The sequence below is a fragment of the Podarcis liolepis genome (genome assembly GCF_965112155.1).
Source record: "Podarcis liolepis genome assembly, chromosome: 1".
Lineage (NCBI taxonomy): Eukaryota > Metazoa > Chordata > Lepidosauria > Squamata > Lacertidae > Podarcis > Podarcis liolepis.
In genome coordinates, this window is record NC_139554.1 from 93,087,699 (window position 1) to 93,102,613 (window position 14,915).

The 14,915-nt window shown below is 48.1% G+C and overlaps 1 protein-coding gene across 6 annotated transcripts in view; it reads right to left on the minus strand.

Moving 5' to 3' along the window:
- The window catches only part of SLC12A8 (solute carrier family 12 member 8), a 71,393-nt gene extending 56,824 nt beyond the window's left edge, over nucleotides 1-14,569 (minus strand). The window contains exons 1-2 of one of the 6 annotated variants that reach the window (XR_014522509.1): nucleotides 12,128-14,569; nucleotides 1,375-1,608 (exon numbers count right to left, since the gene is read on the minus strand). Coding sequence is in view for 5 of the 6 variants with exons in the window: in XM_083489460.1 (XP_083345586.1) it covers nucleotides 1,375-1,494 (120 nt within the window). In the remaining variant the exon portion in view is untranslated. Of the gene's footprint in view, nucleotides 1-1,374; nucleotides 1,609-10,924 lie in introns of all 6 variants that reach the window. The other 5 variants (XM_083489460.1, XM_083489461.1, XM_083489462.1 and 2 more) reach the window with 5 other exon arrangements.
- Nucleotides 14,570-14,915: the final 346 nt, after the last annotated feature.

Consider the following 14,915-nt stretch of genomic DNA (forward strand, 5'->3'; position numbering starts at 1 on the left):
CTTGGCCACTGTGACAATGGGTATCTAGAAGAGATGGGCCTTTGGTTTGATTCAGAAGAGCTCTTCATCTTATGAAGGGTAATCATGTTGCCTGAATCCCACCCTACTACAAACAAAACCCAGATCCCCTGTTGATTATAGCCTACAAAGACCTACTTATCAGCAACTAGATTCAGTGTCAATGTTTAAGAATGGAACCAGTAGGTAAGGGCAAAAGGTTCTGACACTTATCGCCCGCCCCTGCCATGAAAAAGGAAATCAAAAACAAAAAAAAACCTGCTTGCCAGCAAGTCCTGTTTTCACAAATACCTCTCTCTTTTTGCCTCAGTAGTAACCTTTATAAATAATAATTTTTGTTGGTTTATTTTCTGAAACTATTTCAGTTTATGCAAAACAAATTGCAAAGCATGAAACAGGGTTAAGGATTGTTATAAATAAATAATCTACAGAAACAACTGGAAGAATTGATCAAATAAATTGACATTTTCTAATTACCGTATTTTTCGCTCCTTAAGACACACTCCCCCCCCTAAAATCTAAGGGGAAATGTCTGTGCATCTTATGAAGCGAATGTGTGGTCCCCGGGGTTGGTCGGGGGGAACCCGGGCTTCCCCCGCCAGCTCCACAAGCTCCGGGAGAAGCGGCAAAGCTGCGTGCAGCAACGCTGCTTCCCCCGACCTGTTTTGGGGGCTGGGGTCGGGGGAAGCTCGGGCTCCCCCCTCCCCTAAGCTCCGGGACCTGACCTGTTTTGGGGGCTGGGGGTGGGGGGAAGCCCGAGCATCCCTCACCCTCAGCCCCAAAAACAGGTATTTGGGGGGGTGTTGGAATTCTTCCCCCCTCCAAAAAAGTAGGTGCGCCTTATGGTCAGGTGCACCTTATGGAGCGAAAAATACGGTAACAAGCATCTTCCTTGCAGGTTCCACATTACCCTTGACTCCCACCCAAACCAAAAGTTATTACTGTAAGGACAAACAAGAATATGCAGCAGGTGGGGGATAATCATGTAAACTAGCTCCTGTATACTCAATAAAGCCATGCCAAAGGACCACAAACTTCTGCGTACTTCGTCCCCTGACAATTCTCACTTTTTATGCGAGTTTCTCTAATAAGGCAATGTGCCACAGCTTTTGATACCAATATTCAAGGTCGTTAATTTGGAGACTATTCCAATGCTTTGTAGCAATTGTGGCTCTTGCTACAAAGTGATTAATTATCAATGATCCACGGAGACTTTCAAACAAATAAATCACAATTTATATACACACTGTAAACTGAACACAAATCTGGACTCTTCTCAGAGCATTACTCCCACCACCTTGCAATGTTTCAGAATTCAGAACTCAGCTGTAGGGAACCAGGGCTTTTGCAACATACCTGTTGTGCTTCTTCGTGAAAAAGCTCTTGCACATGTCCATCATTCCTCATGCTGGTGTTGCCCCTGGGCAAAAACAGTCTGCCATTCACATTTAAGCTGTAGCTGTAGGGTGATGCCATAATGATAATGGAAGCCACAGGGCAGGGAACAGAGCTCAGTGTCAGCTATTATGCTCAAGTGAGTTCCTGCACAGATGAGGCATGCACAGCAGAGGCTTCATTGCTGTACTTCACCTAGTTCAGAGAAAAGACAGAACTTACCATCACCTTCAGATGCAGGCACAAGAGTTTTATCACAGATTCATAGAACAAAAGAGTTGGAAGGGATCCCAAGGGTCTTCTAGTCCAAACCCCTGCAATGCAGGAATCTCAACTACATCATACATGGCAGGTGGCCATCCTACCTCTGCTTAAAAGTCTCCAAGGAAGGAGAGCCCACCACCTCTCGCGGGAGTCTGATTCACTGTCAAACAGCTCTTACTGTCAGAAAGTTCTTCCTGATGCTTAGTTGGAATCTCCTTTCTTGTAACTTGAATCCATTGGTCTGGTTCCTACCCTCCAGAGCAGGAGAAAACAAGCTTCCTCCATCTTCTGTGTGACATCCCTTTAGATATTTGAAGATGGCTATCTCAGTCTCCTCTTATCCAGGCTAAACATATGCAACTCCCTCAACTGTTCCTCTTAAGGCTTGGTTTCCAGACCCTTGATCGTCTTGGTCTCCTACCTCTGCACACATTCCAAGCTTGTCAACATCCTTCTTAAACTGTGGTGCCTAGAACTGGACAGAGGTCTGACCAAGGCAGAATACACAGGGTAGGTGGGGGCCAGAGACTGGAATAATAAGATCAGACTGTAGCAAAAACATGCGTATCATAGCAAGGATGACAAGGCAAATGCTAAACCTGGTTTTGCTTTTCCCAGGTGTGCTGTTTGATTTCCCTAACTCCTTACAATGCCAGCACTTTGACATCAGAAGCACCTAGAACTGAAAAGGAAAGGTTTGCTGGGCAGGCAACTCTTGTCTCATCCCTCCCCATGCTGGTTGGCGGGAGAAAGGGGAGAAATATAGTGCTCACAATGTCTATGAGAGGATGTAGAGGCAAGATGGGTCTTCGAGAATCCACATTGTGGTATACAAAAGCAGGATTATCTTCCTGACCTTCCCACTACAGACTCCCAATTCATCTGCACCTTGACGTTCAGAATCTAGCTGCCACCACTGTCCAAGCTCAGTAAGAAGCCACCCCTCCCCTATCCTGCTTTCCAGCTGCTTTCCTCATCCTCGCTCTCCTGGTAGACTACTGTGAAACAAGCCCAACCCTTCTTTGCTTTACCTTCCCAGGCACCTGTGATGGTAAAGCACAGGCAAATCCTTACGCTACCACTCACTTCCTTTACCCTATGCAAATCGCCAGTTAAGCAGGCAATGAAGCAGTTAAGGTTCACTGATTCCCTGATGTTCATTCCCCTCCAGTGGAAGGAAGGAATCCTTGCCAGCTCTACCACTGGTTGCTGTTTTTCAGTGCAATTGAGGCTTCATGCAGCGGAAAAAGCAGCAGGGGGAATGAACTCTCAGCAACAAAGATAGAGCTTTTATGCAAATAGTCTTTGTCATAAAAGCCAGCAAAGAACATTAACATGGCAGGCAAGTAAAAAATGGTTTCTTAATAAGCTATTCCTGCCCGCCCCCAACAATTTCAAGAAGATTTGAAACAGAAATTTTATTTTGTGAGAGCTTTGGCATTATGTCCACATTTCGTTCAGCACCCAGTGCTTAAAGGAAGTAAAACGAAAAAAAAACCTGTATTGCTGCTCATGCTAGTTTTAGTGCCTAAGTATAAAAAAGGGACACGGGTGGCGCCGTGGGTTAAACCACAGAGCCTAGGGGCTTGCCGATCAGAAGGTTGGCAGTTCAAATCCCCGCGATGGGGTGAGCTCCCATTGCTCAGTCCCTGCTCCTGCCAATCTAGCAGTTCAAAAGCACGTCAAAGTGCCAGTAGATAAATAGGTACCACTCCGGCGGGAAGGTAAACAGCGTTCCCATGCACTGCTCTGGTTCACCAGAAGCAGCTTAGTCATGCTGGCCACATGACCCAGAAGCTGTACGCCGGCTCCCTCGGCCAATAAAGCAAGATGAGCGTCGCAACCCCAGAGTCGGTCATGACTGGACCTAATGGTCAGGGGTCCCTTTACCTTTACAAAAAAATGATTAAAAATGTGGTTTATAAGGAACCAGTTGGTGTTAAAGAAGAGGGTATCAACATGGTAAAAAAAGACAAAAACATTTAGTTTGAGGGGCAGGTTCAAATGTTAAAAGACACCAAATACTGTATCTCCCTGAAGAATGTGAAAAATGACACCAGACAAACCATAAGACCCCTTAATGAAGAGATCAAAAACCCATTTTCCATATTCAACTAGATTTAACCAAACAGTAAGGTGTAGCATTTGGATGTCACATTAAACTACAGTTCAGCTGTTATCATTGTTGTCATATTTATAGCCCACCTTCTCCTCCAAGAAGCTCAAGGTTGAATACACGGCTCTCCCCCTCCCCATTTTATCCTCGCCTGTCAGATAGGTTAGGCTGACAGACTGTGACTTGCCCAAGCAAAGTCACCTAGTTTGCTTCATGGCTGACTGTGGAATTGAACCCAGGTTTCCAAAGGCTCTAGGGACGCGGGTGGTGCTGTAGTCTAAACCACTGAGCCTCTTGGGCTTGCCAATCAGAAGGTCGGCAGTTCGAATTCCCGCGACAGGGTGAGCTCCCGTTGCTCGGTCCCAGCTCCTGTCCGGGAATCAGCATGTTTTTACGTGTTTTATTTAAAATGCATGTCTGTGTTATTTGTGGAGTTTGCTTGGTGTTTTTACATGAGTAGAATGTGTGCTTTTATTTAAAATGCATCTCTGGGTTATTTGTGGGGGAAAGGAATTTGTTCTTTTTCTTTCTTTCTTCCAAAATATAGTCCGGCCCTCCACAAGATCTGAGAGACAGTGGACTGGCCCCCTGCTGAAAACGTTTGCTGACCCCTGTCCTAAAACATGGATTGTTTCAAAATGCTGCACTAACTCATTCTTCTCTTCTACCACTAACCAGAGCATCCACTAACCAGAGCATAACTGAACTCTGTATAGTATACATGTATAACAGTTGAGCTGTTAATTCCATACAGCTAAAATGATTGTGCCCAAATTATATCCATAGCAGATTCTGTGGCTTTTAGCATGCAAATATAGACTGAGTCTAAATCACATCCCTCCAAGACTAGTTGAGCCTTTTCTGTTCATTTAGCAACACCAAAATTTCTGCTTTTGCACCTTAGGATATTTTGTCAATAAACACAAAACTAAGGAAGCTCTCTAAGCTGAAATCACTGCTTTCAACAGATGGCTGGTTTATAAAAACAAAAAGGTTAATATATTTCTCGCCGTATGTACATGTGGTCTCACTGACTTCCGATGGGGCTCCCTTTCCTATTAGAGAGGTTCCTATTGGCTGTGCTATGTAAAGTGATCCAAGATCTCACATAACTTCATTTAAATAAAAGCCTTAACCAACATCTCACCTCATATCTTTAAAACACTTTATTTTTAGTACTCAAGGGGGAAATATTTTTTTTAAAAGTGAAAATGCATTACAGCAAATAAAACCTAATGCAGAACCTGTAAGGACACAAACGTTTGTTTTACTGAGGTACCATAACTTCCCAGGCAGCCTCCATTTTCAAGTAAAGCCAGGGTAATAGGAGTAGAGATTACACCATTAAGGAAAGTCTCCTGTAGTATTATCTTATAGTGGCTTTTCATTAATACTAAGCACTACAAGAGAATGTTGTAAACTGAGCTGCTGCATTGTAAGTCTTGAATATTTTATAAATAAAGTCTGGGTATCTCTCTTGAATAATATCACCAATCAATGAATAGGACTTGATCCATTGATCCAGAGCACCTGCTCACACAAAGGAAAAGTCCATGATCTCCAATGAGTCTCTCATCATCTCCATCTGTAGCCCTTTGAACCACATCATCTCTAAAGTTCTCCAAACCTTCGGAACTGACGACTGCTGGTGCTGCTGCTTGCGTGAGTGTTGGGAGGACCGCTCCCTTTCTGCCAACTCCATCTGGCCTAGGGGGCGGGGCCTGCATTCATCGCCACAGCATAAGAGGCTTGGGAGAGGCCTCCGGGACACGACTGCTGGTGCTGCTGCTTGCGTGAGTGTTGGGAGGACCGCTCCCTTTCTGCCAACTCCATCTGGCCTAGGGGGCGGGGCCTGCATTCATCGCCACAGCATAAGAGGCTTGGGAGAGGCCTCCGGGACACGACTGCTGGTGCTGCTGCTCGCGTGAGTGTTGGGAGGACCGCCCCTTTCTGCCAACTCCATCTGGCCTAGGGGGCAGGGCCTGCATTCATCGCCACAGCATGAGAGGCCTGGGAGAGGCCTCCGGGACACGACTGCTGTTGCTGCTTTGTGAGTGCTGGGAAGACCGCTCCCACTCCTGCCAACTCTATCCGGCCTAGGGGGGCGGGGCCTGCACTACCATCACAGTTTAGAGGACAGAGCAGCTACCGGCAGCAATGGACAAAATAGTTTTAAACGTTTTAATTGTTTTTAATTTGCAGCACCTTAAATGGGGGTTGTTGTTTTTTATAATATTATATTATTTCATTATCTGCTGCAAATGTTAAAGATGTTTATATATATTTTAAGGTGTTTTAAATGTGCTTTTATTGTTTATTTTGTTGTACCACTGTGAATGGTGGTTTTTATTTATGTATTTTTGTTTGTTCCATTTTGTTTTGTTTTTGGGGTTGGGCACTGAGTGGGGCGGGGATTGGTTTTGTTTGGGCATAATTGTTTTGGTTGTTTTGTTTTCTATTTGTAAATGGAGGTTAATATGAGGCTTGGGATTGCCACCGTGGTGGGGCGAGGGAGGTATGGCGGTGGGGGCAGATGTTATAGGCGAAGGGGATCGAGATATGGATATGCTCGTACCCCTTCCAATCTGCGCCCCATCCCGAGAGACGAGGGTAGGGTGAGCAAGGATTACTCACCTCCTTCACTGGTGTTGTGCAATGCCAGGTCTATAGGCAACAAAACCGCTACCCTGCGAGATTTCTTTATCTCGCAGGGAGTTGACCTGGCTTGTGTGACGGAGACCTGGGTGCGCGAAGGGGTAACTGTTACCTTACGAGAGATGGCGCCCCCGGGTTTCTCCGTCCTCCACCAGTCACGGACTGTGGGCCGGGGGGGAGGGGTGGCAGTATTAATCCGGGAAGATTGTTCTTTCAGGGCTCTACCATCGCCATCGATCCCCGGCATTGAATGTGTTGGCCTAGTGTGGGGCTCCGAGGAGAGCTTGGCTGTCTGGCTGGTGTACCGGCCACCTAGCGCACCAGCAGCCACCCTGTCAGGCCTGCTGGAGGCGGTGGCCGGCTGGGCCTTGGAGTTCCCTAACCTATTGGTATTGGGAGACTTCAACTTCCACGCTGATGCCACTCCCTCCTCACAGGCTCTGGACCTGGTGTCTTCCATGGCGACACTAGGGCTCTCCCAGTTTGTTTCGGGCCCCACACATCAAGCAGGCCACACGCTGGATTTGATCTTTGGCGCCGGTATAGATGTGATCATGTCTCCTTCGATGAAGGTGCCATGGTCTGATCACTACGCTCTGAAAGCCAGGATTGACTTTCCACCCCCACCCTGCTTAGGTGGCGAGCCGATTTGGGCTCGCCCGCAGAGGCTGATGGACCCGGATAGATTCCGTCAAGCCTTGCGGGACCTTACTCCCCCTGGCGACTCATTGACTGAGCTTGTTGAGGGCTGGAATACCCAGCTCCTGGCAGCCATCGATGAGATCGCACCTAAGCGCCCTCTGCGACCCCGCAGAAACCGGGCTCCCTGGTTTACCGAGGAGCTTCGGAAAATGAAGCGGGACCTCAGACGGCTAGAGCGAGTATGGCGGGGTGCCCGTGACGGAGCCTCAAGAACATCTTATAGGGTTTCTATGAAAACCTATGAGATGGCAGTGAAGGCTGCTAAGAAGTCTTACTTCTCGGCCTCCATTGCATCCGCTAGCTCTCGCCCGGCACAATTATTTAGTATAATTCGGTCTTTAACGTCCCTTGAAGGACAGCCAAATTTAAATAACAATCTGACACACAGCTGTGAGGCATTTGCGAGCTTTTTTGCGGAGAAGGTCCTGATGCTCCGCCATGACCTCCCTGCCAATTTGGATACAATAAAGGAACTGGAGGCCCCTCGACTGTCCTCGGGTCCAGTATTGGACCACTTTGACCGGATATCTCCAGCCGATGTGGACAGATTCCTCCAAGCTGGAAAGCCCACCACCTGTCCTCTTGACCCGTGCCCGTCATGGCTGATTAGAGCGTGTCCAGACGAGGTGCGGGGCCCCCTGGGGGATATCATCAACTTGTCCCTTGGCACCGGGATATTCCCAGGGGAACTGAAGGAGGCGGTGGTGCGTCCGCTCTTAAAGAAAACATCATTAGATCCCTCAGATCTATCCAATTACCGCCCGGTCTCGAATCTTCCATTCCTGGGTAAGGTGATTGAGAGAGCAGTTGCTGAACAGCTTGGTAGGTTTCTGGATGAAACATCTGCTCTAGACCCATTCCAGTCCGGCTTCCGCGCTGGTCATGGGACCGAGACGGCTCTGGTCGCCCTAACAGATGATCTCCGCAGGCAGCTGGATCGAGGCGGGTCAGGGCTGCTGATTCTTCTAGATCTGTCAGCAGCCTTTGACATGGTCGATCACGAACTCCTGGACCACCGCCTTGCCGACGTGGGGATCCAGGGCACAGTCCTTCAATGGCTGCGCTCGTTTCTCTCTGGTCGGGGACAGAGGGTGGCGCTTGGGGGGGAATTGTCATCACGCCACTCCTTGGTGTGTGGAGTGCCTCAGGGTGCAATTCTCTCCCCGATGCTTTTTAACATCTTTATGCGCCCCCTCGCCCAGCTTGTCCGGAGTTTTGGGCTGGGTTGCCATCAGTATGCTGATGACACCCAACTCTATCTGTTGATGGATGGCCATCCTGACTCGGCCCCAGACACGCTGACCAGATGTCTGGAAGCGGTGGCTGGATGGTTACGTGGGAGCCGGTTGAAGTTAAATCCTTCGAAGACAGAGGTCCTCTGGCTGGGGCGGGACGATATGGGATCGAGGGGGCAACTCCCATCTCTTGCGGGGGTGCAATTAGTGCCAGCACCGTCCGTTAAGAGTTTGGGTGTAATCTTCGATACCTCCCTCTCTATGGAGTCGCAGATTACAGCTATAACAAAGGCGGCATTTTTTCATCTCCGCCAAGCTAAGCAGTTGGCCCCTTATCTCTCTCGTCCTGACCTAGCCACTGTGATCCATGCGACGGTCACCTCCAGACTGGATTATTGTAACTCACTCTACGTGGGGCTGCCCTTGAGACTGACCCAGAAACTCCAACGGGTGCAGAATGCCGCGGCGAGACTCCTTATGGGGTCTTCGCTGCGAGAGCACATTCATCCGGTGTTATACCAGCTGCACTGGCTCCCGGTGGAGTACAGGATCAGGTTTAAGGTGCTGGTTTTAACCTTTAAAGCCCTATACGGCCTAGGACCCTCGTACCTACGGGACCGCCTCTCCTGGTATGCCCCACAGAGAAACCTACGGTCTGCAAATAATAACATCCTCAAGGTCCCAGGCCTCAGAGAGGTTAGGCTGGCCTCAACTAGAGCCAGGGCCTTCTCGGCTGCGGCTCCAAACTGGTGGAATGCTCTGTCACAAGAGACTAGGGCCCTGCGGGACCTGACATCTTTCCGCAGGGCCTGCAAGACAGAGTTGTTCCGCCAGGCTTTTGGTCAGGGCGCAGCCTGACTCCCTCCTCTGGCAACCTGCACAGAATTTTGTTTAATCGGTTGCCATCAATTTGATTTTAACTAATTTTTATAATGAAATTGTCAGGGGTTTAGGAGCAGAGGCACGGGCAAGGGAGGAAACAGAGAGCGAAGGGGAGGAGGCAGAAGAAAAGATGAGTGATGACGACGACCCGAGATCTCCTAGTCTTTCCAGTGAATCAGAGGATTCACAGAAAGGAGCACCAGTGGCCAGGGCAAGGGGGGAGTCTAGGGGGGCACCCCAGGAAGATAGAGCCAGAGGGGACTCAGGGGAGAGCAGCTGGAAATCGGGACCAGCGTCACCGCCAGGAAGCAGGGAAGAGGAAGGGAGACAGGGGGGAAGCGCTGGCAGCTCACCACAGGAGGGAGGGCATGAGTCAGGAGTGGCCACACCTCCATCGGGGAGCGAAGAAACGGTTAAGAGGAAAGTGGAAGGTTGGGCGCGCGCGCCAAGTTCAAATGCAGAGGAAGGCGGCGCAGTAAGCAGCCCCGAAAGAGAGCCAGGTCCTAAAGCCCGGCGCAAGGAGACAGGAGGGTCCGGGTCAGCGTCAGAAGAATCCCGGAAGGAAGAAACCCCGGGGGGTAGAGGGACCCAGAGGAGGACAGTCAGGCGGAAAAGGTGGAGCAAGGCTAGGATATTAAGTTGGTGCACACGGGGCGGAGACTCAGACGGAGCTTCGCCGATCTAGCTACTAGACGTAGAGTTGCGCGCAGCAGCGTGAGAATGGAAACTGTAATTCAATAAAGACTTTTACTTAATGATCGCTGGCTAGCGTGATCCTGTGTGAGCTAGGATCTTCAAGCAGCTCTGACAGAAATATTTTTAGAATGTGTTATTATTTGATTGTTTATTTGATTGTTGTTAGCCGCCCTGAGCCCGGCTTTGGCTGGGGAGGGCGGGATATAAATAAAAATTATTATTATTATTATTATTTATTTTTGGGGTGGGGAAAGCAGAGGGTTACAGAGAACTGTATTTGTATGTTGCTGTACACAGGGGTGGCGAAACCAGGCTTTATTTCATCCAGGTCAAAGACCCAGTTTGGCACCCCTCTATGCACATTTGCACACAGGCTGGGAGCCTCAATGGTGCTAATCTGGGGGCTTCACCCAGAGCAAAAAACCTGGCTAGCCCCCTGTAACTCTGGCTGTTCACACCAGAGAGGGGACAGGGATGTGTTTTCACCCAATGCAGATTACAGTACAGTGGTACCTCGGGTTACATACGCTTCTGGTTACAGACGCTTCAGGTTACAGACTCTGCTAACTCAGAAATATTACCTCAGGTTAAGAACTTTGCTTCAGGATGAGAACAGAAATCGTGCAGCAGCGGCACAGCGGCAGCAGAAGGAAGCCCCATTAGCTAAAGTGGTGCTTCAGGTTAAGAACAGACCTCCAGAACGAATTAAGTTCTTAACCCGAGGTAATAGTAATACTGTACTTTTTGGTTTCCTGGTGCAACCTGGCAACCTCGACCGCGAACTCCTATCCCATAAAGCTGTCATCTGCGCATGTGCAAGGTCTGTCCCAAATGTGAGCACCTCATCTCAACTACTATGCGAATTTGGCCTACGTTTAAAAAAAAAAGGAAGGGAGCTTGTCTGAGGGAAAGTGCATCAAAGAGCAGCATTTCTACAGGATACCTATGGACTAGGACTAACCTCATGAGCACACCAGCAGTGGGAACACATTGGAGCTGGACTAAAGCGTAAAGCGCACATGGCCTCTGCCTTTGCTGCCTTGTTCCACGCATTTTTCACTTTTCATTTCCCCGCTTTTCCCGCGGGGCTCCTGCGTCAGTAATGGCCGAAATCCAGTATCCACACCCCCCACCCGAAAAAAAATATTCCTGAATCTTTATGAAAAAAAAAATATTCCTGAATCTTATCCTGAAATGGTGTCCTGATCTGGTAACGTTCCAAAGCTCTGGAGCCCTGCCTAAGAGGTGAGGGGCGCCAGCCGCACCTCGTTTAACATGCCATCACCTTGACGCGTGTGACATTTTCTTATAACGCCCCCCCCCCCCATTAATGAAATCCTCTTTTTCCAATACAACTTTTAAATACATACTTTAAACATAGCACTATGCCAATAAATATATAATTCCAAAATAGGAAAGGGCATAACGAGACTTTTGTTTTGAGCTCGGAAGAAGGCTCCCCTAACTGCTGCGGGTGTTTGAGCGCGACAGGCGCCGCGATGGGGAAAGGCGGGAAACGCTGGGGTCTCTTCCACGCGCCTTTTGACTCCCGAGAGCAGCCCTTGGGGCGCGCGCGTGCGTGCGCGGCTCACTTGGGCGGGTTTCCCTCCCAAGCTGACGAGGCCTGCCTCGCGCCCGGGCCTGCCCACACTTCCACGTTCACGGCGCCCCGCCATAGGAGTTTCCCGGATCCGGGAGGCACCTGTTGCGACCGCCGCCTCAGCTGCCTGCTTGGTTTCTCACGGCATCCGGGCGGGGCCGCTTGCAGCCTGCTCGTGAACTGGAGAAAACCTGCTGCTTCGTGCCCCTTGCGAGCGCCGCCCCGCCGTCGGTGAAAAACAGTATTATAGCGGCTGCCGGGCTCTTTCAGGGCGACTCCTGACTAGCCTCCTCAGTTTGCAAGCCCCGGATCCTTTGGACTGCTGGAATTCAACCTGAATTCGCGCAGCTGCGAGAGCGCAAAGTCCCAGGCATCTTTAAGAATGTCCCCTGTCAGAAACCCGGGAGAGCAGCTGCCAGTCAGTGTAGACATTAGTGAGCTTCCTGAGGATCTCCCCACTGCCTCCTGAGGGTGCGCTCTTGCGCGCGCGCTCTCTTACACAGACACCTTGCAGCAAAGCGTTGCTTGAATTTATCCAGCCTGGGGGATCCGCTGGATACTTACCTTGTTTCTTCTCGGCCTCCAAGAGCGAAGGATGCAGCTCCCCCCTCCGCCCCCGCCGCCTTGCAGTCAGAACCTTTGCGATCAAGTCTTGCTGGACAGCTGGGACGGACAGCCACCCAGGTGCCACGTGGGCCGGACTGGGGGTGGCTGGGTGCAGGACAGGAAGGGATATTCCCACGTCAGGATGTTTGCTTTTCTTTTGGCCCTCCCACCTTTCGGGCTTTACAAAAAGGGTTTTAACTGAGTCGTTTGTTCTTGAGAATACGAGGGCGATAGCACACCCTCTCACCGGTGACATTATAGATCAGGATTTCTGGTGCGCCTAGATGTGTGCACATCTTGCTGGTTGCATCAGTTTTATTTGTGGGTGAAAAGGCTGCCCTCTAACTTTGGAATGAGGTTTTAGATATTTCGATAATCCTTTATATATAGGTCCGTGAGGACAGAAAGCAACCCAGCCAGAGGTGTGTGGTATAAATAATTGTTGTTGTTACCAATTCTACTACAGTACTACTTTTAAAAGGGGACAAAAAACCTTACTCCAGAAACAGGCTTTCGGTGGGATTTTTGGAGCTCTCAAATCACACACACACAAATATAATACTGTACTAAATACACAAGGCACTTTGTGTTCCTATGTTTTTTCCCCCCATTTACAGAAAAATAATATTGGAGCACAATTAATTACCCAGCTGGTTTTTAAACCACATACATCCTCTTAGCATTTACAATTCTTCTGTGGAAAAGAGAGGAAAAACTACTAAAATTAGCTCTGAACCCTGAAGCTTCCTCTTCATAAGAGGCCTGTCACAGTCGTTTATATTTAGTAGTTTTCTTCTCCTGTCTTAGCATAGCTTAATTTTTTTTTAAGTAGGAAGGGAAATCAAGTGACGCAAGTGTCATATGTGGAATGAGCAAGAGTGCATGACAACAGAGCCAGATGAACTGGTTTATCAAGGCTAAACCAAAGAAAATACACAAAATCAACAGGATTCTGGCAAGCAGCTATTTAAAAAAATGCTTCCTTTCAGAATACATTGCATGTCTTTTGGTGCACAAATACCAGAAAAATGAGATGAATGCCTCCCAATAGGGTTAGCTGCTTCCTAACAGAACCACATTTTTGTCCAAGGTCTAACAAATATTTTGTATTGCTGATGGTGGAATCAGGAGAGCATTTTCCATATTATAGTGCAAGGAGTCGTGGAAGAGAGAACATTTTATAGGTCATTCTATGGTGCATTCTCATCTGGTAACTTCCTGAGCTCTATACATCTGAAGTCCCATTGAGTTCACGCAATGCTTGGAGCCAAAGAGACCCAAGTTGCAGGAGGTCTCCAAATGAAGTTTCGCCATAGATAGTGCTTTTTACTCATAATGCACATGAAGTGCTTTGACTGTATATAAAAAGTATTTTTACATTTACATTTGTTCATTTTTTCTTTCTAGAAAGATTCATGAGTCTAGGTTGTAAAACCCAATTTGGGCAGTGTAGCTTGGATGTGTGGTGGTTTACTAATGGGTTACCATCATTCTGAAAACCAGCACTTCACTGAATAATAATTTGTGGCTAGGAAATGCCGCAGCTGAACTATATAACAACATGCAATATTTTTAGGCCTCAAGTTGCCACAGCAACAGCCAAGCGGACTTGCCAAATCAGTGGGAACTTTCACAATAAGGTAACTGTTCCACAGGATCGTAGTCTTTGGCTGGTGAAAATGTAAGGCATGCAAAGACCGTCCATTTTATTCCTGTGCTGTAAAAAAACATCAAAATTCAACATAAATTGTCAAAATGGAGGGGAAAATCTATGATCTTCAGCAGGGAAAGAACAATTTTAGTGTGTCATTAAAAGAAGAGCTATAGCTCAAAGTGAAAATGTAGCCCACTCAGACACTTAAATGATCCTTTAAGGCAGGCTTCCTCAAAGGCTCTCCAGATATTATGACCTAAAACTCCCATGATCCCTAGCTAGCAGGACCAGTGGTCAGGCATGATGGGAACTGTAGTCTCAAAACATCTGGAGGGCCAAGTTTGAGGAATCCTGCTTTAAGGCTTTTTTCAAGGAGCCTTCAAAGCGGACTTTAATCCTAGTGGTATCTGTAATGGATTTGAATTGGTTTTATGTATGTTGGAGGGTTTAAGTTGTGCATGTGTGTATTGGTTTTTAATTGTATTTATATATGCAGATGTTTTAGCTGTTTTTAGTTTTATGTATGTTTCTACCACTTTGGGATGCCTCATGAGTAGTTATTCTTAATTGAAATATTTTTTATTATTCTATGAAAACTTTCATGTTTCTGATTAACCTTTAATAACACGCAACATTTATATGAATCTGATGTGTGTCAGATGTAGAATATTGCCTCTGTCACTACTGCTCATTTGCTAGCCCCCTCCCTCTTAGCCAAATTCCCACCACTGGTAAAGGCTGCTGGGCCTTTTCTTTGCTCTTGTCACTGCAGCCAGTGTGGATCAGCCCAGCTGGTTGAGCAGAATGTACCCTTTGATGAAGACTTTTATCATGGCCCTTAAATCAGCAGAGTAGGCCAAGGGCCATGTCAGAGTGGGCTAGGAACTAATGTAAAGGTAAAGGGACCCCTGACTGTTAGGTCCAGTCACGGACGACTCTGGGGTTGCGGCGCTCATCTCGCTTTATTGGCTGAGGGAGCCGGCGTACAGCTTCTGGGTCATGTGGCCAGCATGACTAAGCCGCTTCTGGCAAACCAGAGCAGCACATGGAAACGCCATTTACCTTCCTGCAGGAGCAGTACCTATTTATCTA